The sequence below is a fragment of the Lepus europaeus genome, chromosome 9 (genome assembly GCF_033115175.1).
Source record: "Lepus europaeus isolate LE1 chromosome 9, mLepTim1.pri, whole genome shotgun sequence".
Lineage (NCBI taxonomy): Eukaryota > Metazoa > Chordata > Mammalia > Lagomorpha > Leporidae > Lepus > Lepus europaeus.
The window spans coordinates 55,178,430-55,201,745 of record NC_084835.1 but is presented as its reverse complement, the minus strand read 5'-3'; the positions used below and the strand labels follow the sequence as shown (position 1 = coordinate 55,201,745).

General features: G+C 52.7%; 1 protein-coding gene across 5 annotated transcripts in view; it reads left to right on the top strand.

Annotated features, from left to right (window-relative positions):
- The window catches only part of LDLRAD4 (low density lipoprotein receptor class A domain containing 4), a 418,309-nt gene extending 395,215 nt beyond the window's left edge, over nt 1-23,094 (top strand). For 4 of the 5 annotated variants that reach the window (XM_062201306.1, XM_062201307.1, XM_062201308.1 and 1 more), the window contains 3 exons: nt 2,249-2,403; nt 20,775-20,828; nt 22,428-23,094. In XM_062201306.1, the coding sequence (XP_062057290.1) occupies nt 2,249-2,403; nt 20,775-20,828; nt 22,428-22,961 (743 nt within the window). In that variant the 3' untranslated portion in view covers nt 22,962-23,094. The remainder of the gene's footprint in view (nt 1-2,248; nt 2,404-20,774; nt 20,829-22,427) is intronic. The other variant, XM_062201310.1, reaches the window with a different exon arrangement.
- Nucleotides 23,095-23,316: the final 222 nt, after the last annotated feature.

Below are 23,316 nucleotides of genomic sequence, written 5' to 3'. Positions count from 1 at the left end.
TACATTCAGCATTGCTGGGTTCACACGCGTGCCACCCCCGCCCAGCCCACACTTAATCTGTACCGCAGTTGCAAAGGCCCCAAGCACCCGCTCCTTGACTGGAGCCACTTCACTGTTTCTCACAAGCTCCAGGAGGTCCATCAATGTGGTGGCCCCCTCAGCCTTCCTCCCCATAGGAGGCAGACACTGGGACAGGCCCTCCCCGTCAGCCGTTAAGCCTCAGGGGATGTCCCAGAGCCACTTGGAGTGGGTGTTCAGTGGGGAGAGCAACACCAGGCATTGCCGACTTCTGGCCTTCAGCGCCACTCACGGCATTGCTTCCTGAGGCTCCCCCAGGCACCCATGTCCACTGGGTAGGGTGATGTTCACTCTGACCTTTGATTGCCAGCTAGGGGTGCCCCTAACAAATTTGCCTGGCCCCCGGAGCTCGCCTGGCTGTGGCTCAGGAGTGTGGTTCCCTCATTTTCTGCTTCCCATTCTCCAAGGTGCAATTCAGGGCCAACCCCCTTCTCCTAGAGGCCCCAAGGCCAAGATCTGTCCAGCCCAGTTCAATGGGCACATTTAAGTATCTTTGTCCTAGGGTGTGGGGGGGTGGGTGTGGAGGATGATGCCAACAGGTAGCACATGGTAGGATCCAAAACGACCCTCAGTCTTTCTTCAGCCCATCCCTGCCTGCTCCCAGATTGTGGGTGGCAGGTGCACAAAGCCATAAATATAGAGGAGGGGGCGGTTTGCTGCTCAGTCCGTTCCCGCATCATCCCCAGTATGAAAGCGCACACTGAGAGGCCGTGGCCCCGCGTCCTGCTGCAACCAGAGGATATCCACACACGTGTGCACATGTACATGTGTGTGCTTGTACCTGTGTGTGCTGTCAGTTCAAGGCAGTGCTGCAGTTGACAGAGCTCTGCCCTCCGGCTCCTGCCTTTTGTTGTATCCCACACTCCCACCTCCCACTAAGTTGTGTACCCAGTACTTAGCCCCCTCCATCTGCACCCCTCACACACCAAAAAGCCCTTTCAGCATGGGGAGATGCCCAGCCACGACCTGGAAGGCAGCAAGACTGCGTTCTAGAGCTGGCCTTGGGCCCTGAGCCTGCCTCCCTCCCTGCACAGCAGGGCTGTGAATCCCCCACCTCTTCCTGCCCTTGTTCCCCATGGTGCTGTACTCATGTGGGGGGGAGGCTGGAGAAACCATCCCTAATGATGATGCCAGAACCTCAGAAGGGACCTGACCACCCATAAAACACGGTGCCCACACGACTGGAAGCAACAGCGATGGATTTCTAACTCATTCACAAAGTCAGTGCCTTTGAGGAAAGGGGGCTGAGAGCCACCCTTTTAACATTTACCAGAGATCTTCAAAAAGTCCATGGAAATACATATTTGAAAAAAAAAATAAAGCATGAATTTCAAAAATTTTTTGCACCAAGATAAACTTCCCTTTAAGTTCCATTTCTCCATGAACTTTCTGAACTCCCCTTATCTTTCCCCTTCAGCATATGGTTCCTGAGCAAATGTGCTTGCAGAGACTCCACTCAACCACCAAGTTGGGTTGAACTTTCTAGTTCTTTCTAGAACTTTCTAGTTTGGGAGAAATCATGCCCATGTGGAGAGCCTTTCTCAATGCCCCTTGGGCAGGGGACTGGGGGCTGCCATTGGCAGGGAGGGAGATTAGGTGACAGGTGAGACCCTGGGGTTTTCATACCTGAGAGAAGGAGGCGCCCAAGGGTCCACCCAGAGTGCAGGGTGGCCACGCAGCTGGCACACTAGGCTGGATTTGGAGCTCCTCTGTGGACACTGGGCACAGTCACAGCCAGCAGAGCGTGTTTTCTTCTGGCCTTCTCACTACAAAACTGCAGAGACGGGGTTTGTGGACTGCACGATGCCAAGCCCCAGAGGTCTGCTGGAAGAGCCCCTCTCAGGTCCCCTTTCCTCAAGATGTTAGAAGGTCAAGGTCTGGCAGGGGCCTTGGGCCGCAGGCCTGGACCCAGTGTCATGTGCGGCCAGAAGCTTAGGCTTGACCATCCGTCAGCACTGGACTTCACTCACAGCCCAGCCATAAGCTGGTTGTGCGCCTGTGCCTCAGTTCCTTCCTCTCTAAAGTGCGGTGATCGTTTCTGTCTCCTGAGGACCGTGAGGACAGGGTGCGTGCAGGAGGCCTCTCCCCTCCTGGTCAGTGCAGTGCCTCAGGGGTGGGGTGCAGGCGCAGGGGCACCAGTGGCTCACGCTCTTTCCTCCTCTTCTCGCAGCGGAACTGGAGTTTGCCCAGGTCATCATCATTGTCGTGGTGGTCACGGTGATGGTCGTGGTCATCGTCTGCCTGCTGAATCACTACAAAGTCTCCACGAGATCCTTCATCAACCGCCCAAGCCAGAGCAGGAGGCAGGAGGACGGGCTGCAGCCGGTGAGTATGGGTCTGGACCACCCATCCGGGGAGACCTTTCTGTCCTCAGCTTTTTTGGGCATCTGCAGTTCCCAAGAAGGCTGGGGAATGGTGAGTTGGGCAAGGCTAAACTCCCAGAAGCGCTGGTGGGCAAAGCAAGCAGAATCCTGCAATACTCAGTTTGCTGGACAGTAGGAGATGCTTTGGGTGATGGGTCTCTGTGGCACAAGAGCTGAGCAGTAGCTGCCCCTTCCTGACGGAGGGAGGCCACGGTGGTGGTGGGGTAGGTACTGTGGCGTGGTAGCTAGACCCAGCACCCGTGGGGCCCCTCTCTGCGGGCAGGTGGGCTGAGCGTTGCTCAGGGAGCTACTGATGCGGTTGTCCCACGCGTGGAATTCAGGTTTGCTTGGGTGCTCTGCAGCTCCCCACAGGTAGAGAGGAGAGGGGAGGCCCCAGTGCCTCTGTGTGTCTGCAGCTTGTGGCCTGGGCTGTATGGGGGCAAGAGTCAGCCCCAGCACCCCCTTCTCCCTCTTTTCTTCCTGCACCCTCTCCTGCCCCATTTCGCTCTCCTGGCCTCCAAGCCCCTCTGGCCCTGCTGCACGGCTCTCAGCACACGGCCGTGGAATTGTCCCGGGCAGTCGGGTGCCCACAGGGCAGCGCACCCATCCGTCTCACTAGTGCTCTGGCACCCCGGTGCCTGTAGGTGGTTGCCCTCGGACAGCTGTGTTACGTGAAGGAGCTGACTAACTCTTTTGAACTTCTGAACACAAAACACACAGACTTCTGAGTTGAAAGAGAGGGGCCAGGGAGAAAGGCCTCATCCCAACAGCAGTCCTAGAGCTTGCTAAAGGATTGGCTGCCACTGCTTTGCTTCTATGCGAGGGCTGTGACAGCCGACCCCAGTACTGGTGGACACAGCGGGGCTCTCCCAGGATGTGGTAGCACCGGGCCACTCCCCTGTGTCCTCAGAGGCTACCCCAGGAACTGACCCAGCCTCCTTATCATGATGTCCATTCCAGTACCCCCAAATGCTTGGGATCCTTGCAAGCACCGATACAGAGCCTCTCCCAGCCCCCAGCCTGGCCCCCTTCTTCCTCTCAGACTTGGGCATAGTGTTCTTCTTTGCAGGGGCCAGATGCAGGCCCAGCCCCCCATGCAGTCACTGTCCCTAGTGTGTTGTGCCCTGAGCATCGGCACACAGTCTCCCCCGGGCCAACCAAGGGGCACAGCAGGAAGGTGATGTTACAAAGGCAGAAGGCATCTTCTGTTGCATGTGGGAAGCCCCTCCTCGCAGGGAGCAGCTGGGCCACCAGCAGGAGGCGCTGGCTGGCTGACCAGCAGGGCCTCTCCGTCTTGAAATCGGAAAGGATGAGAGACAGAGAGGCCCCTTGCTGTCTGCACACGGTGTGGCTGTGAGCACAAGCAGTCACAGTGTGCAGTGTGTCCACCGAGGTCTTATCCCCAAGGCTGAGTCCCAGTGCTGAGCTGGGCCTGCCCAACTCCTGCACTGCCAGCCTGTGTGTGCTGTCCTCCCAGTGACCCAGAGCTGGGTACGCGTTGTAGCACTGACCAGAGGCCATTCCGTCCCCGTTCTTCGATCCATTTCCCCTCCAGGACTGTTGGCCTTGTGTGGAATCCAAGGAGAGAGAAGCGAGTGGGTGAGGACGGAGCCCTGCTTCTCTCCTGGACACAGGTGTGAACCTGGAGAACACTGTGGATGTGGTCACCCCATGCATGGGGTCCTGTCCCTCTCCTGAGGGTCCCCAGAAGTCCTCTCCACCAGCAGTGCTGCCCCAGGCTTCCTGCCTGCCAATCACTGCCGCCTCCTCCTCTTCTTCCTCCCGAAGGCCTTTGAAGAAATACCCATTCCTGGTCCCTTTACACTCCTCACCCTCACCAGAGCCGTTTTACCCCCTAGGGGCTTCTGACAATGTCAGGAGGCATTTGTGGTTGTCAGACCAGGAAGTATGTGTGGTGGGGGTGGGGGTGGGATCTGGGATGCTGTGAACCTCCCACAACGCACAGGGTGCGCCCCGCCCCAACATGCAGTCATCCAGCCCCCACCGTGAGCCCACCTTGGGCTGAACGCTGGTTCCCGGGGACCCCCCCCGCTGCCCGAGTGTCTACGGAGTCAGGAGGGACACTTCCCAGCTGTGTGGGGTGGGGCGGTGCGGCCTGGCCTGGGACTCTGCTCTGGGAACCCTTTCCCAGTGACTTCTGCAGGCTTCCTGGGTGTTGCGGGCTCCTGTCTGCATTCATTCACTGGCCCCACCAGGAACCCGGCTCAGCCAGAGAGCAAGGGATGGAGACCATCCTCTGCCCCCGTGCAGCAGGCCCACCTGCTGAGGCTCAAGGCCACTTAGTCTGTGGGTGGGGCTGTGTGTCAGGAAGTGTTGAGACAGACTTGAGGAGCCATCGCTGTCCACACTCCGTTGCCCGGCCTGGCTTTGCTGATGTACCCTGGCACGAGGCAGTTTCCAAGTTGTCTTCCAGCCTGCCTCTCTCGGCATCCTGGCGGCCCCCTCCCCTGAGGGGTTAGAAGGAGCTAGGTAGGGGCCTGGCTGGACAGTCCCAGCGTGGTGGTAAGGGCTGTGTGTCTACTGACCACGTGTGTCAGCCCTGGCCTCCCGGGCTCCCCAGGAGCTGGACCAATGTGAGGCCCTGGAGGGCAGTTGGTGAGCGAAGGAGCCCGTGTTTGCACTGCTGCTGTCCACAGGTCTCACTTCCGTCCTCATAGCTCCCGAGGCCCCTCCATGTTGTCAGCCCTGAAGTCCCAGGCTCTCCTACCCAGCACCCACGTGGCCATGGCCCCAGCACCTTGCTGGGTGGCAGTTTACAAGTGAGGGTGCCCTCTGGCGGCTTCTTTGTGGGGAGCGTCTCTTCCTGAGCCCGCAGTCCCTGGGGCCTCCTGCCTCCAGGGGGTTTTGGCCGGCTTGGTAGGGACCCATGAGGTCTCAGGAACGTATTAGCAAGAACCATGCTTGTTTTACACGGGCACCTGATTTCCTGACACTAGTGGTTCCGTTTGTGTTTCTGCAGAAGCCTTGGCACTAAGGTGGAGGAGATCTCGGGATGTACCTGGGCAGGGCCGGAGCCTTGTTTGCCAGGCAGCGGCTCAGCTGTCGGTGTTGGGATTTGGTTGAGGAAACGCCGCCCCTCTGGTGTGATCTGCCCTCTCCTTGTTAATGGACTTCCACTCGACCTAAATTAAGAGTCAGACGGAGGGTGATAAAAACAGGCTGTCGGCAGTTCTGCCCTTCCCTGGTTCCAGGGAAGAGGCCTTTTCTGCAAATCCATGGTTGGCCAGGGCCTCTCTTTGCTGGTCCCTCTCTCTGTCCACAGTGTTGTGTGTGCCAGGGCATGGTAGGCGCCTGTGCGCCCTGAGGCCACCCTTCCGTGGTCCCAATGGTATCTCAGAGACACCATGTGTCCCATGGGCACCCGAGGAATGGGTGATACTGTCCTGAATTTGGTAGAAGCAACCACTTCTGGGTGAAAAAGAACAGCAACCAAGGTTAAGTTCAAAGACAGAAAAAGTCAATGTGTACCGACAGCGGCAGTGGCCTTGTGAAGCAGTCCTCATGTGTGCGTTCTGAGGTGGCCTCCACTTGCTGTCTGGAGCCTGGTGTGGGCGGTTTCAGCGTGTGGAGACCGTTCTGACGAAGGGGAGTAAATGTTCTCGACTCTGCCCTGAGGGAGGTCAGCACCATGTTTGAGGAGACCCAAGCAGCCCTTGCTTGTAGCCTGTAGCTGCCCTGGGGCCATGGGCAGTGTGTGTGCAGACTGGCACAGAGGACAGCAGTGAGGACCTTGGCTCAGTTGGAATCCTATGAATTTGTGGGTCTTCAGGCATTTTCAACCAATGAAAGCAGCCAATTCTATTCAAGTGAACAGTGCGAGCCATGGCAGGCACCTGCTGCTGGGATTAAACCAGTCGTGCACCTGCAGGAGCCTGAGCTGCTCCAGCTCTGTGGGAGCTGCAGGTCCAGTGTGGGGAAGCAGGCCACTTGCTTGTCCCCTGGAATGGAAAGGAGGATGGGGACTTCATGGCTGTCACCTCTGTTGGTGCAGAAACTTCCTGAGATCCATCGTGCCCTGCGCTGGAGTGAGTCCCAGTGGGTGCATATGTGGCCTGGAGTGTGGCCAGTGTGTATGGTTTGCCATTTGGGGTGTCCTAAAAAAACTTGATTCACATTTTATTTTATTTTTATTTTAAAGAGTTATTTATTTGAAAGGCAGAGTTACAGAGAGAGAGAGGGAGAGACATTGACAGAGAGATCTTCCATCCACTGGTTCACTCCCCAAATAACTACAACAGCCAGGGCTAAGCCAGGCCACATCCAGGAACCAGGAGCTTCCTCCAGATCTCCCACATGGGTGCAGAGACTCAAGCACTTGGGCCATCTTCTGGGCCTTCCCAGGCGCATTAGCAGGGAGCTAGATTGCAAGTGGAGCAACCGGGACTCGAGCCAGTACCCATATGGGATGCCGGCACTGCAGGTGGTAGCTTTACCCACTGTGCCACAGTGCTGGCCCCTTGGCCCTTTTAGAAGATGGGAGACTTCACCTAAAAATTAGAAATTCTCTAGAAGAGGCAGCATCCTGGGCCACCCTGGCTTCTCTTCTGGCCTGACACCCCCAGGCTGTGGCTTAAGGCAGCTGTCACTTAAGTTGCGCCTCTTCTGGGCTCTGGCTATGGGCCCATCTCTGTGTCCCTTGACACCAGGGCAGTCTCATCACCACTTAATGTTTTGCATCTTCAGAGAAGATATTCTGCATTCGGATCTCTACCACAAGGGTGAAAATAAAGGTAGAGAGGACCACTTGTTTCCAGAAACAGGGTAAACATGTCCTTGTGGCAGCGAAGGTCTGGGACACAGACATGTGGCTGGGTCCAGTACCGTGTGTTCTGCACTTGGCCTGATGTTGTGACTTGTGACCCCTGCCATCTGGTCATCTCCCTGAGGCAGAGCCCCCCTTCCTGTCACTGGAGTCTGTGCCCAAGAGGACAGATACGCTGTGGGCTCCCAGGCCTGCTGTGTCAGCCCTGCCACCAGCAGCCTGCCTCTCAGGTGACCTTGGGAACAGGGGTGGCCAGAGTATGGCAGTTCTGGACAGGGGGCTCCCATCTGGAACACCTCTGAGGGCTCAGGAGCCCCTCTGTCTACCCCGTGCTGGGGCTCGGAACTTGCAGTGGCGCGTCCAGTGTGTTTGGGCGCCTTTCTCAGCCTAGGCTGAGAGGCACTGAAATGTTAAAGAGGCCACATTCTAGGGTCCAGCAAAGGGCACAGGGAGTGGAGCCACCACCCCAGTGTGGGTCCCACCATGATTGAGAAGCTGGGTCATGGTGCACCTGCCTCTTCGCACACCCACCTGCACCAGACAGGGTTCACCAAAGCATCTATCACACCATGGCAGTGGACTGTTTCCATCAGTGCAGTTGCCAGGACCTATGTCTGACACAGCAGCTAAAGACAAGAGAGTTTGGCTGGACATTGTTGCTGGGGTGAGAGGGCAGTGGGCTTTCTCTCCCACTGAGGCAGCTTCCTGCTGCACCTTAAGACCATGGCCGGCGCCGGGGCTCACTAGGCTAATCCTTCACCTGCGGCACCAGCACAACAGGTTCTAGTCTCGGTTGGGGTGCCGGTTCTGTCCCCGGTTGCTCCTCTTCCAGGCCAGCTCTCTGCTGTGGCCCGGAAAGGCAGTGGAGGATGGCCCGAGTGCTTGGGCCCTGCACTCGCATGGGAGACCAGGAGGAAGTGCCTGGCTCCTGGCTTCAGATCAGCACAGTGCGCTGGCAGTAACAGCAATTTGGAGGGTGAACCAATGGAAAAGGAAGACCTTTCTCTCTGTCTCTCTTTCTCAATGTCTAACTCTGCCTGTCAAAAAAAAAGACCACACGTATTTGTCCAACAACAATTCCTCATTAATTCATGAGTTCAGGAACTGCGTTTCCAGGTGCCAGGTGGACAGCCAGGGACAGGGCTCCCAGAACTCCCAGCCCAGGTTTCCTGCTGCCAGTCACTCTACTCCTCTGAAGAACCCCGAGCCCACAAGTAACCAAGCAGCCAAGGTGGCCCTTCACAAGGTTCTGCGCTTTGCGTACCCAATCAATGGATAATGTTAACATTAGGCAATGGAGAATGTCTCCCTTCGAGTAAGAGAAACTTGAGGCCAAGTGACTACGTAAAAATTGGATATGGAACGCGGAATGTAACTCACATGGCAGGTTCTCCTCATCTGAAAGGCAGAGGCAGAGAGAGAGAGAGAGAGAGAGACAGAGGTCTTGCATCTGCTGGTTCACTCCCCAGATGGCCTCAATGCCTGGAGCTATGCCAATCTGAAGCCAGGAGCCAGGAGCTTCCTCCAAGTCTCCCACGCAAGTGCAGGGGCCCAAGCACTTGGCCCATCTTCTGGGGCTTTCCCAGGCAACACCGGAGAGCAGGATCAGAAGTGGAGCAGCCGAGACACAAACCAGCATCCGTGTGTATGCGGCAGTGCAGGCAGCAGGTTTACCCACTACGCCACAGCGCCAGCCCCCTTCATCTGAACCAGAGTAGCTGGAGCTTTTGAGTAGCCCAGGTTTGTTTTCAAAGCAAGGTGAGTAGTATGAGCAGCCCCTCCCGATGTTGCTGCTGCTCAGAACAGCCTTGGAGTTACCTTAAGAGCTTGCAGATTTTTTTTTTTTTTTAATTTCAGGAGGAATTTTTTTTACCTTCTCCACAATGGCAAGTCTTTGTTTTTCCTATTTGTTTTTAAAGATAGAACTGAATTTTGGGGCCAGCTAATTTTGTCCATCTAGAGGTAGGTCTTAGGAGTGATGTGGATGATCAGGATTTGGGTGACTGATGTTGTGTGAATGCCAAAATGATGCTGAAGGAAGGACTCCCAGCACCGGATGCTACCAGCTGAAGGTATCCACAGGGAGACCCTGCCTGTGTCACTGAGGCTCTTTGGTGACAGCGTCTGCATGGATGACTTTTGCAATTACAGAACATGCTCTGTTCACACAAATTGATGGTGCAGGCTGTTCTAGGCATGTGTCGAACATCTGTAGGTTCCCAGGGCAACTCGTTGGACCATGGTTTGTTCCGTGGCAAAAAATAGGCTAAAATAATACTTGCCAATAAAATTGAAGGAGCATCATATGAACAAACTTGCAGTAAGCTCTAAAATATGTAAGCATTAGCACTACGAATCTAATAGTAAAGTTTGGTTTTTACTTAGTCCTTGAAAGTTGGCATGATTCATTCTGAAACTAAGAGAATTGTAAAGTCTGTCTATTCTTTACATCTGGGGACCCTCTGGCTCCACGTCACTCCTCTGCCAGCCCTGTGGCCCTGGTGAGACAGTGTCTGTGCCTGGGCCAATGGCAGGACCCTGCCCAGCTGGGCCCACTGTCCTGTTGCCCTGAGCCTGTGGTCCCCAGGGCTTCCCCTTTGCAGTGTAATCCTTCACCTTCCCTAGCAGGCATCTCGTAGCTGTCTCCTCCCTGCCCCGTTGTATTGTTCCAGAAATAGAAAGGATTCCCTTTCATTCCTTCCCAGCAGACCTTTCCGGGATGATTTGTCTTTTCTCTTAAGGGACGTGCCCTAGATTGAGTGCTGTTGGGCGGGAACTGCTGACAGATTCCCAAGGAGGAGCTAAAGAGGGGAGATGCAGGAGAGAACACATGGGCGTCTGGAGCTGCCGGCGTCACATCCAGGCTGTGACTGCCACCTAGAGTGGGAAAGGCAGCCACAGTGAAACTTGCATGGTGGAGAGGTTGCAGGAAAGGGAAGAGAGAACGCGAGCTGTGTGCGAAAGCAAAGGGGCTGCCTCTTGAAAGTCTCATCTGAATAGCGAAATAGGTTTCCAGCCGTCTCAGGCTGCCCAAGACAGTCATTCCCCGGGGCGGGGGCAGGCTTTATCAGAAGCCAGAGGCCCAGCCGCAGCCCTGCCATGCCGCAGGCTGGCTGTGTCACCTACGATGGTCATGTACCTTCTTTGGGCCTCTGTTTCCTAGCTGGAGCAGGTGTTTGGCATAGTAGTTAAGATGCCACTTGGGACTCCCACATTCCACTCACAGTGCCTGGGTTCAAGTCTCAGCTTTGCTCCAGATTCCAGCTTCCTGCTCACACACACCCTGGGAGGCAGCAGGTGATGGCTCAAGTGCTTAGGTCCCTGCTGCCCACATGGATTCCAGGCCCCTGGCTTGGGCCTGGCCCAGCCTCAACTGTTGCAGGTATTTGGGCAGTGAGGCAATGGGTGGGAGATCTCTCCTTTGCTCCCCTGATCCTCATGTGTGTGTGTGTGTGTGTGTGGTTCTCTGCTTTTAGAACAAAACAATAATAAAATAAATAAGCTGAGAGTTAATTGGCTTGTATCAGAGCCTTTCAAACTGGTTTTGGCCATGAAGAATGAGAAACACGTTTTACATTGCTACTCACCATTTTCACATACACAGCTAAGGAAGAGGTTTCATAAAACAACACTTACAGACAGTACACTCGGATCCTTTCTGTTCTGTCTCACTTTTTGGAATAGACTGCGACCCACTTCAGTAGATTTTCCAGCTTTCTTCAGAAGTTACAAAACAGAGTTTAAAGCACACTGTAGGCAGTGTTCTCCCTGGTTGTTTCCAGTCCCTAGACTGACAATCCTGTGGTTCTCTGTGTGTGGAAAGGAGAGTTTAGCTGAAAGTACGAACCCAAGGAGGTGTATGTGGGGAGGTGGGCGGTGGCCCCATGTGCTCCCAGTGCACACGGATGCAAGGCTGCAGGCTCCAGCCCACAGCTCACAGTGGAATCCCCAGCAAGCCATGATCACATAATGTAATAATAAATAATAATAGTAGTAGTAAAAGTGACCTAAGATCTATGGAAATGAAAATGGATTACAATAGAACTATGACAGTTAGACACCCACAAACTGGATAACCCGGATAAAATTGACAGAATTCTAGAATCCACCTGCCAAAACTGAAGTATAAAGAAATAGAAAATCCAGATAGATCGATCTGTCACTAGGAAGGAGATTGAACAAGAGTAAAAAGCTCCCAACAAAGAAAAATTCTGACCCAGGTGGCTTCACTGGTGATTCCTATCATTGAAAGAACTGACTCCAGAGGCTGGTGCTGTGGCATAGCAGGTAAAGCCGCCGCCTGCAGTGCTGGTATCCCATATGGGCACTGGTTCGAGTCCCGGCTGCTCCTCTTCTGATCTAGCCCTCTGCTATGGCCTGGGAAAGCAGCAGAAGATGGCCCGAGGCGTTGGGCCCCTGCACCCACGTGGGAGACCCAGAAGAAGCTCCTACCTCCTGGCTTCGGATCAGCCCAGATCTGGCCATTGCAGCCATTTAGGAAGTGAACCAGTGGCTGAAAGACCTCTCTCCCTCTCTCCCTCTCTGCCTCTGCCTCTCTGTAACTCTTCCTTTCAAATAAATAGTTAAAAAAAAAAAAAAGAATTGACATCAGTCCTTCTCAAACTCTTCCAATACACTGAAGATGTTGGAGCACTTCTTTTTAAAAAAAAAAAATTTATTTATTATTTGAAAGGCAGAGTTACAGAGAAACAGAGGCAGAGAGAGAGAGAGAGGTCTTCCATCTGCTCGTTCACTCCCCAAGTGGCCACAGTGACCAGAGCTGTGCCAATCCAAAGCCAGGAGCCTGGAGCTTCCTCCAGGTCTCCCATGCAGGTACAGGGGCCCAAGGACTTGGGGCATTATCTGCTGCTTTCCCAGGCCATAACAGAGAGCTGGATTGGAAGAGGAGCAGCCAGGACTAGAACTTGTATCCATATGGGATGCCAGCACCGCAGGCTGTGGCTTTAACCCACTATGCCACGGTGCTGGCCCCTGTGGGAACACTTCTAATTCATCCTGTGAGGCTAATCCCAAAGTCAGATGAAGGCACGACAGAAAAAGAAAACGATAGACTAACATCCCTTATGAATATTAATGAGAAAGTCCCCAGAAAAATACTAGCAAACTTAACTCAGCCACACCTCAGAAAAGACTGTACCGAGCCGGCGCCGTGGCTCAACAGGCTAATCCTCTGCCTTGCGGTGCCAGCACACCGGGTTCTAGTCCCGGTCGGGGCACCGGATTCTGTCCCATTGCCCCTCTTCCAGTCCAGCTCTCTGCTATGGCCCAGGAGTGCAGTGGAGGATGGCCCAAGTGCTTGGGCCCTGCACCCCATGGGAGACCAGGAGAAGCACCTGGCTCCTGCCATTGGATCAGCGCGGTGCGCTGGCCGCAAAGCGCCAGCTGTAGCGGTCATTTGGGGGGTGAACCAATGGAAAAAGGAAGACTTTCTCTCTGTCTCTCTCTTTCACTGTCCACTCTGCCTGTCAAAAAAAAAAAAAAAAAGACTGTACTGTCACCAACTGGGATTATTCCTGAAATGATGCAGGGATGGAAGCAGGTACGAAAACCAGCACATGCCACACACTGGCAGAACGGAAGGGAAGCCCCATGGTCACCTCAGTTGACACAGAAGGGTATTTGACGTAGTTCAGCGTCCTTTCATGACAAAAACGCTCAGCAAAGTAGGCTAGAAGGAGACTGCCGTCACGTCAGGAAAGCCCACAGCTGATATCATAGCCAGCAGTGGAAGACTAAATGCTTTTCCTCCAAGTTCAGGGACAAGACAAAGATGCCTGCTCTCATTGCTTCCATTCAACACAGTATTAAATCAAAGTTCTAGCCAGAGCAATTAGGCAAGAAAATAAATTAAACATGTTCTTAATTGGAAAGGAAGAAGTAAAATTACCTATTCATAGAGGACATGATTTTATATATAGAAAACCCTGAAGACTCCACCAAAAAAATCCTCTGAGTACATAATTTCAGCAAAATAGCAGGATATAAAATCAGCTTGTAAAAAATCAGCTGCATTTTTGTTTGCTAATAATGAACAAGATGATAAGGAAATTAAGAGTAAAATACTCAGATATAAACTTAACCAAGGGAGTGAAAGATGAGCACACTGAAAACTATAAAACCTTGCTGAAAGAAATTTAAAAAGAAACAAATGAAAAGACATTCCATGTTCATAGAAGGGAAGACTTAATATTGTTACGATGTCTGTACTGTCCAAAAGAGTACACAGATTCAGTGCAATCCCTGTCAACATCCCAATGATGCTTCTTGCATAAATAGAAAAATTCATTCTGAAAATCGTGTTTTCTCAGGAGACCCGGACTAGCCAAAATAATCTTGAAAAAGAATAACAAATTTGGAGGTCTCACAGTTCTGGATCTCAATACTTACTGACTACAAAGCTTTAATACTCAGGAAGGTGTGGCACCAGTACACAGTCGTATAGACCAATGGGATAAGATAGCGAGCTCAATAGTGAACCCTTGTAGTTACGGTCCAGTGACTTCACAGGGGTTTGGGGACTGTTCAACAGGGAAGGAACAGTCAGATGGTCCTGGGTTAACTGGATACCCTCGTGCCAAAGGACAACATTGGAGCCTTACCCTACAGTCTATACAAAGATGAGCTTAGGAGGATTGAAGCAAACAAGAGCTAACACCATAGCATTCTTAGCTTGTCTGATGGAGCAAAGTCCTGGGTGACTTAGCCACAGAAGACCCTGATTCGTCAGCGTTCTGGAGGAGGACAGTGAGAGCCCACTCTGTCAGCATGCTCAGCTCCTGGTGCGGGCCTCCTGGGGTTGTGATTCTGACTTCTGGCTCCTCTGTGGAGAGGCAGCCAGCTCTCATCCCGTTCCTGAGGACTCCCCCTTGCGACCTAGTCACCTTCCAAAGGCCCCACCCCACGTTGGGGGCACTTCCCACTCCACCCCCAATTGCCAAATGGTCAGATATAAAGGAAAACCACTCAGTCATGTGTTCTGGGTCTGCCGGTAACACAGCTTGATTCTTGACGTCGTAAAGACGATCATTTGGAAAATTGGGAGGGTTTTTTTTCTCCTCTTTAAATGCAAATGTTTAATTTTCCTGATCATAGACCACTCAGAAGAAAGAAAATAGGAAACAGATTCCTCTTCAAGGCGACAGGCTTTGGAGCCGTCCCATGTCCCTGTTCCACAGGTGTAGAAATAAAAGTCCGGACTCAGTCACCCTCTACGTGAGCAGTCAGCTTCTCAGGGATGCTGAGGGTCTGAGTCCTGGACCACAGGCAACTTCCAGGGCCAGGCCAGAGAGTCCAGAGCAGCAGAGTTTATGATTCGAGTGGCGTACTTAGCATGGAAGAGAGCCTGCACGTGTGTGTGTGTGTGTGTACCTCTTGTGGAGAGAGGCTGGGGACACTGTCACAGGATGCCTCTCCTTGGTGCATTTGCTGGCATCCAGGCTCTGCCTACAGCCTTGCAATGTTTTCCTCCCACTCAGAGCTGGTCAAACATGAGGGAGCATATGACGTTGGCTACTTAACCAGAGAACAGCAAATAACAAGGTGTGCATTCATAATAAAGAATTCATTTCAGAGAAAAAAGAGAGCCAGGAGAAAACAAGCTCATCTTTACAGCGACTGTGTCAGTGGGCAGCTTATTGCCAGACTGAGCCAGACGTCTGGCACAATTGTTAAGATGCTGTTTGGGGCATCCACGTCCCACATTGGAATGCCTGGATTCAAGTCCCTGCTCTTCCACTTCCCATCCCGTTTCATGCTAATGCATACCCTGGGAGGCAGTAGGTGATGGCTCAGTTACTTGGGTCCTTGCCACCCATGTGGGAGACCTGAGTGATGGAGTTTCAGGCTTTTGGCTTCGGCCTGGCCCAGCCCTGGTTATTGCAGGCATTTGGAGAGTGAGCCAGCATATACAACATCTCTTTCCATCTTTTTCTCTGCCTTTCAAATAAAATGGGGGAAATTATAAAAAATGCACAGATGGTGCTGCTGCAGCTGTGGGCCTGTGTTCTGTGTTGCACCTGGGATTTGGCTAAAACCAAGTAGTCATAGTGGGAAGTCATGGAGCAGGGCTGAAGGGGTCTCCTGGGTCTCCCAGCCTTAAGAGGAAGCTCCTGAAGAAATTGGAGGTCAATGCAACTTTGCTTAAGCTGCCCTCATTCCCCTGGCATTTCCGTTCAGCATTCTATCTTTAGAATGTTGTCTAAAAATAATAGGGAAGCTTCAGTGAATGTATTATGGCAAAAGGGATACCTTAAATGGGATAATGGAAAATTACGCCCCTTTTAATTGTGCCTAACAACAGCATATCAAACGGGAGGAACCATTTGCTGAATACCTCTGGACAATGCACTGTGCTAAGAAATTTTCACATAATATACTTTGAATCTCACAGCAACCTCCTTTTACAATTAAGGAAACTGAGGCTTGCAAATATGAAACCAAGTGCCCAAGGTCGCAGACTGAGAACTGGCAGAGCCCCCGAGATTCCAGCCGCAGAGCCCACCACCCCTACAGATCTATATCGGTAGTGTAACGTTAAGTTGTCATCAGATCTTCAGTCATTTCCTTTCTTAGTTGCTAACATCTGTGTTCCAGGAAGAGAACTAAATAGGAAATCATTCAAAAGAACTTCAAAACGTTTATATGAAACAGAAGTTAATGTTTTTGTTGGCATAAAAAATTTTGAAATCCGTGCATATATTTCTTCATGCTACACATTTCCATCAACTTTTTAAAGACCCCTTGTACATGCAAAGCACCATACTCTGAGACACGCCCTCCCTCACCCCCAAGAGTGGATGCCTTCTTGTAGGTTTCCTGGGGCAGATCAGTAGTTCCTGGTGTGTCTCAAGGAACTAATACTAGTTCTATACTAATTTACCTAATACTACCTAATACTAGGTAAAATATGAGTGATTTGAGAGTAATGGACCTTAAAAAAAAATAAAGCCTTAGAGTTCATTCAGAATGATCCTTGGAGTAAAGTCCCTTAACTCACCTGCATCCCAGAACACTTTCCTGGGTGAAAACAGGGGTTAGAATCACAGGTGGAACATGGGAATTGGACAGAGCCCCTGCCTGGATCCCACCCCCCTTCCCACAGCAGCCGGCAGCACTGGCGCCTGTTGGGTGTGTGCCCATGTTCTCACATGTTGCCACGCACAAGGGTTGAGACCCACCGCAAGGGAGCATTCGGTACATGTGTAATGAAGTAATGGAGGCACAGACGGGCAAGTGTGTTCCCTCCTTTTTAGTGGTATCTTACAAGGACACAGCCTGCAGAGAGAATGCACTTAGGCCTGTATAAAAGCATTAACGAATTTTGTTTCTGCCGCTCCCAATTCTGTGAATTACCTTGGGCATTATTTTATCTCACAGCTTGTTCTCAGTGTAACACAATGTAACAGTGTAAGCAGCACTTCCAAGAACCTAAGAGCCTTCATTGTTGAGGGTAAAATCAATTTTAAAAGGGGGTCCAGAAATGGCTTTTGAGTAGGTGCCAGCCGTGGATTAAGTCCCCTTCTCCCCAAAAATGTGCTCCCTACAGTTTGGAGCTGCAGAACTGCAGGGTCTAGACAAGGAGGACCCCAACTCTGTCCTCAGCTACCCACACTCTGCAATGGTGCAGGGCCCTTGGGACCCTGGTCACAGACAGAATCAGAGGACTTTTCCACTCTAACAAGGGTGAGCAGGAGTCAGTGGGCTCCACTAGTGGGCAGCATGCGAGGCTTCAGTGCTAATGGGGCAAACTTGTCCACTGTCAGTGGATAATGGCAGTGGGTTGGGGTGACTGGGATCCAGCCCTTACAGAACTCTGGTCACTCTCCCGGGTTTTCTGCACAGCTTTCCTCTGTTGTGAGGTCTCCATGTATCCCATGCACCGACGGAGGGCTTGGGAAGGAAGTGTCTAAGAATGTAAATGAATTCAGGCAGAGGGCACTTGAATGCAAGTGAAGAGTTAGATTATTATGTGGTCGATAAAAGAGTATGGGTGCCAATAATTTTTACTTGTCAGTTACAGCTCAGTAAAGCTGGGGGAAATGGTGGCAGTAGAGGGAGGCACTCCTGGTGGACTGTTGGAAAGCACTTGCAAAAAAGAAAACAGTTCAAGAATTGGGATGGTGGGGTTTTAGATGCATCTCTTCCTATTTTGTATTTAAGTGTTTATTTTAATGTATTTATTTGAGAGGCAGAAAGAGAGCTTGCATCCACTGGATGCTCTCTAAATGCCTGCAGTGGCCAGGGCTGGGTTATGCCAAAACTAGGAGCTGGATGTGCAATCTAGGTCTCCCACCTGGGTGGCAGGGACCCAGCTGTTTGAAGCATCACGGGTGCCTCCCAGGGTGTGCACTGGCAGGATGCTGGAGTCAGAAGCTGGAGGTGGGTATCAAACCCAGGTTCTCTGGTATGGGATGTGGACACAAACACCCGCCCCACCATTTGGGGTTTCTATTTTGCTGTTACAAGAAGCAAAGGCCAAGCAGAACATGTTCCAGTCTCCAAGCCATCCCTGCTTCCAAGTGTGCAGCAATGTCCCAAGGTGGGAGGGGCCAGTATGTTTCACCCGTTGGGGGGAGGGGAGTGCTGGACCCTCCCCCTGCTCCAGGCTCTGTCTTCCAGCTCCTGGACCTCAGGGCGGGACACTTGTTTGCACGTGAGGTATTATGGAACACAGTTTGTTCCTTTGCCGTGAATGGCGGGAGCAGGTGGGCCACCAGCCCTTATGTGTGTGGGACACGCATGTGTGTACGGCCCAGGGAGCGGACCTGGGCTCCGCAGTGGCTGCATGCTTGGGGGATTGTGAGGGGGAGGGGCCAGGGACACAGCCCACAGCCACGCCTTCTACTCAGTGCCAGGCACTCGTTTTCTGGTGTTTTCTGGTCTCGGGATCTCTTCCGTAGGAAGCGGCTGGGGAACTTGCTGTGTGCACTCCCCGCCCCCTGTCCCATACCTTCCCTTGTACCAGGGTTCTCCCCGTGAGGACAGCCTGTCGTGACAGAAGGGGTTCAGAGAGTGAGTTCTCTGACAAGGATCTTGGCTGTGGGGCGGACAGAGCCAGTGGCTGTGGAGCGGCAGGCACACAGGCACTGGCAATGCGCTGTGGAAAGGCAGCGCCCGGGAAAGCCTCCTCGCCAGCTGCCGCAGAGCCCTAGGAAGGCAGGCTGGGGTGCGGCCCTTGTATGAGTCCCGGGGAGCAATATGCATGTGTGCTGCATGCAGTGTCTAAAGCACCCAAGCAGAGAGCACGGGGAAGCCAGTGTGACCGACGCCAGCACCAGTTGCTGGATATGGGTGCGGGAGTTGTCTGGAGAGGAGGGGGATCCCTGCCCTTGGGGAAACCATAGAGGCCCAAGGGCCTGGGCTGACAGTGGGCATGACCTTCACGTGGTCATGCAGAGCAGGGGCCAGCAGGAGAGCCGGCTGCCCTGCCACTCAGAGTGGCAGCTACAGAAGGACCCTCAGGAGACAGGGTGTGAATGCCGGGAGGTCAGGCAGGACTGGCTGTGGTGTGGTCAGGGAGCGTGGCCACCCCCCCAGGAAGAGAGGTTTGGGGAGAAACCGCTGAGCTGTGCCATGGACTGAGCAGTCTCTATGTCAGTGGTCGCCACAGGGCCTTGTGGCGTCAGATGGCCAGGCCCTGCACCGAGGAGCACACAGCGTGCCAAGTGGCAAGGGTGGGAGTCCAAGGACAAGAAGGCAGGGCGGCCAGGAGCCAGTGTGGGGCCCTGCGCAGGCTGCATGTGGAGCTCGGAGGCTTGGTGCTGAATTTTAGGGAGCTGAAGACACTGGGGGTGGTTCTTGTCACTTTCAGGTGTGGTTTTTTTTGTTTTGTTTTTTGTTTTTAAGATTTATTTATTTACTTGAAAGTCAGAGTTACACAGAGAGAAAAAGAGAGAGAGAGAGGTCTTCCATCCGATGGTTCACTCCACAACTGGCCACAACTGCCGGAGCTGCACCGATCTGAAGCCAGGAGCCTCCTCTGGCTCTCCCACGTGGGTGCAGGGGCCCAAGGACTTGGGCCATCTGTACTGCTTTCCCAGGCCATAGCAGAGAGCCAGATCGGAAGAGGAACAGCCGGGACCAGAACCGGCGCCCATATGGGATGCCGGCGCTCCAGGCCAGGGCGTCAACCCGCTGCGCCACAGCACCGGCCCCCAGGTGCGGTGTTTTTGACCATCACCCTGCACCATGCTTTCTCTGTCACGTGTGCCTGTGGCTGGTGCCTTCTTGGGAGTGAAAAGAAGAGCAGCGATAGTGGCCCACAGGCAGGCAGAGCTGGGAGCCTTATAAAGACGTCCAGGAGAGCGCTGGCCGTGCTGTTTCCAGAGTGAGCGTGGCCGCAAGCACTAGCGGAGACCTAGCTCTTGGTCTTCACTCTGGCCACAGGGGCAGGAGCTCAAGGGGCAATGCCAGCAGCTTGGCCGTGGGGTATAAGGGGCGGTTGTCATTTGATTCTCTCTGGGCCTTCACCTGTCACCAGGCTGAGCTGTAATGGTCCATTACATAATGCTATAGTCAGACCCTTAAACCCACACTTCCTCTCCACACAGCTGGCTCAGTTTATATTTTTGCTGTTGATTCCATGATGTCCTAGGAGTATCTTAGGAACGGATTGTATGTGGTGGACAAACACCCTGTTTAGCACCAAAGGGGGTATTTATATTAGCATGCTGACCCACAGAAAAGAACAGGGTGGACTTTTCATCCGGAGAGTTGGGGCGTTTTGCTGCCGAGACCTGGACCGAGCCTCGGTGCTCTCTCCCAAGGTCAGATGTACATTTTTCTGGGAAACCAAAAACACAGGCGTCTGCCCCCCGCTCGCTACCTGCACAGCTCTTTACTGTGGTAACAGGCCCTTAGCTGACAGCCCACCTGGCATCCGGGTTCACCAGGGGCAGCCCGAGGGCACGGTGTGAGGATTGGCCTGGAATGCTGCCCGTCACTGGCCAGACAGTTCTGAAGAAGGACACTCGGCAGCTAGATGGCAAGTGACTCATGCCCTGGCCGTCTGCAGAGATCAGTTCACGAGAAGACGCCGGAAGGGCATTCGCCTTTGGAAACTCAGTTTTGAACTTGTGAGCTGGCCAGGGTGTGGGCGGTGCCTGGCTGCCACTGCTGCTGGCACCGGGGCCCAGGCAGGCCTTGGGGGTGCACGTTTATGTGAGGCTGGTCTCTGCTCCAAAGTTGAGCGAGCCCTGAAACTATCAGATAGTGGTTGAGTACGGTTGTTCGAGAACACACATGTATAGACGGAGCGAGTGATGGACCGATTTCCAGTCTACATGGCCAGGATCTAAACCTCCTGATTTTTCCTTTTTGGTCACCACCCCCTCCTCCTGGCTGTAGTCAGAGGGTGTTAAGGAGGGAATTGCCCTGTGCTTTAAGCAGATCCGCTGCTGGCCAAGGAACAATGTGATCTTTTCTAAAAGTTGTAGCTGATGTCTCTGGGTGCTGCTGCTGCTGTTACTGCGTGATACTAATGATTTTCCTCTGTTTCTTGTTCCTCCCTTCTCTCCCCTTTGCCATGCCAGGAAGGGTGCCTGTGGCCTTCAGACAGTGCCGTGCAACGGCCGGGGACCTCGGAGGTAAGGGGTGGCCAGGGCAGGGCCCACTGTAGTGCAGGCACGGGACCCATTGTCAGGCCCAGGAGCAGTATTTTATGGGTTAAGTGTTACCTATTGCTTAGGTTCAAAAGAGGGATTTTCTCTAGAGTCTTCTAGGGACTGTCTGTGCCCATTTAAGATTTCTTACAGAAATCAGGTGGGGCGTCACTGATCTTTGCATGATCCCCACAAGCTTGGTGAGTGTGGGCAAAGTTCTACACACCACAGTGTGAACCATCCCATGTTTCATCCAAGTTTCACAATCTGAGACTTAAAATAGCATAGTTTACAATTTTTTTTCTTTGAAAGGCAGGGTGACAGAGAGAGAGATAGATTTTCTGTCAGCTGGTTCACTCCCCAAATGGCTGCAACAGCTCAGGCTGAGCCAGGCCAAAGCCAGTAGCAGGAACTCCATGGGGGTTTCCTGTGTCAGTGGCAGGGATCCAAGCACTTGGGCCATCTTCTGCTGCTTTCCCAGGTACATTAGCGAGGAGCTGGACTGGAAGTGGCAGCCAGAACTCGAACCTGTGCTCCAATGGGATGCTGGCATCATAAGGAGCAGTTTAACATGCTGTACCACAACACTGACCCCCAAATAATATATTTTTTACATTGAAAAAATATGTGATACAGTTCAATGGCTATATGTATGTGAGTGTGTGTGTATACACGCACATACATGTATGTGCACATATGATCTGTCTTTTAGAAGAAACTTAGATGGTGGAATAAATGAGAGGGTTTGTAAGAAATATACTACCTGGATTAATTTTGAAAAATCTTTAATCGAGTTCTTTGGATTATAAAACATTTGACATGTCAGTGAGTAAAAATAGCTATAGGAACTTTTTGTCTAGAATCGAAATAACTAGAAAAGTCTAAAGGCCAGAAAGGAAAATGTAGGTAACTTTTTGCTAGATTTTTTTTAAAGTAACAGATGGGGCACCCGGCTTCTGTAAGTAATTAATTAATTGACCCATTGCCTGGACCTGCTGCCGGTACCGCTGTGTGACGTTGTACCTTACCTCTACCATGTGCAGCCCCTCCTGCACTGTGCTGAATTGTAGGTTCCAGGGCTTGCAGGGATCTGAGGAAGCAGGCAGCCCTGTCCTGTCCTCACACCTTAAAAAGGTGTCATGGCCTGGCCAGGTCACTTGGTAACCAGATCAGAGCACCAGCTGTGTGCTGGGCTTTTGCTCTGTGGTGTGTTTTCTGCACTCTTGGAATTACTGCAGGATTCTGTGTGAACCCTTGAGAGTGTATACTCAGCACTCACAGTGACTCCCACTAACCCACATTTTAATCCAACCACAAGCCTGTATTGCTCAGCCCTCCTGGATGCACTGTGGTCTGGCAGGGTGAGTGGTCTAAGTCATGAGGCCAAAGAACACTAAAGTATTGTAGGTTTTTGGGATTTGTGTGTGTGTGTGTGTATGTATTCTTTTTCTATTTTGTCTGGGAAAACAGTGTTCATTCAGAGTGGTAAGAATGCAGACCAAGCATGAATTCCCTTGAGTCTGTCACATTCCTGGGCATCAGTGTGCCAAGAGCATCTTCAGGCCTCTCCTCTTTGCCTTGCAGATCATGTATGCCCCGCGGGCCAGGGACAGGTTCACTGCCCCGGCCTTCATCCAGAGGGATCGGTTCAGCCGCTTCCAGCCCACTTACCCATATGTGCAGCAAGAGATCGACCTCCCTCCCACCATCTCCCTGTCCGACGGTGAAGAGCCGCCTCCTTACCAGGGGCCCTGCACCCTGCAGCTCCGGGACCCTGAACAGCAGCTGGAACTCAACCGGGAGTCTGTGAGGGCCCCTCCCAACCGAACCATATTTGACAGTGATTTGATAGACATCTCCATGTACAACGGGGGCCCATGCCCACCGAGCAGCAACTCGGGCATCAGTGCAACCACGTGCAGCAGTCACGGGAGGCTAGAGGGGCCGCCCCCGCCCTACAGCGAGGTGGTGGGCCGCTGCCCGGGCGCCTCTTTCTTCCATCACCAGCACGGCAGCAACACGCACAGGGGCAGCAGACTGCAGTTTCTGCAGAACAATCCAGAGAGCACAATAGAACCCACCAAAGGCAAGGACAGGAAGCCCGGGAACCTGGTCTGATTGCTTCTGACAGTGCACTTGACTCGAGGACAAAGACACCGAGGCAGGAGGAGGCCGCGCGGGGCCCCTCCTGTGCACAGTGTTGTTCAGTTTTACGTGGTACAACTAAGTAAAACCAAATGTGCAAACACGGTCTTTGTTTCTGAGTCCTTTCAGGGGAATTGCATGTAAACTACACTGAAATAATACAAACGTCCATCCGGTTTGACCGCGAACAGTGTTTATTTGGGGGCGGGGGTTGGGGCGGGAATGGTTTTGGCACAGGGTGGGCAGGGGGGAAAACCGAGAAAGGGATGCTGTGAAGAGAGGGTGAGATTGGACCTGCAGAGGTGTGTGAAGGATTTAATTCTGAAAG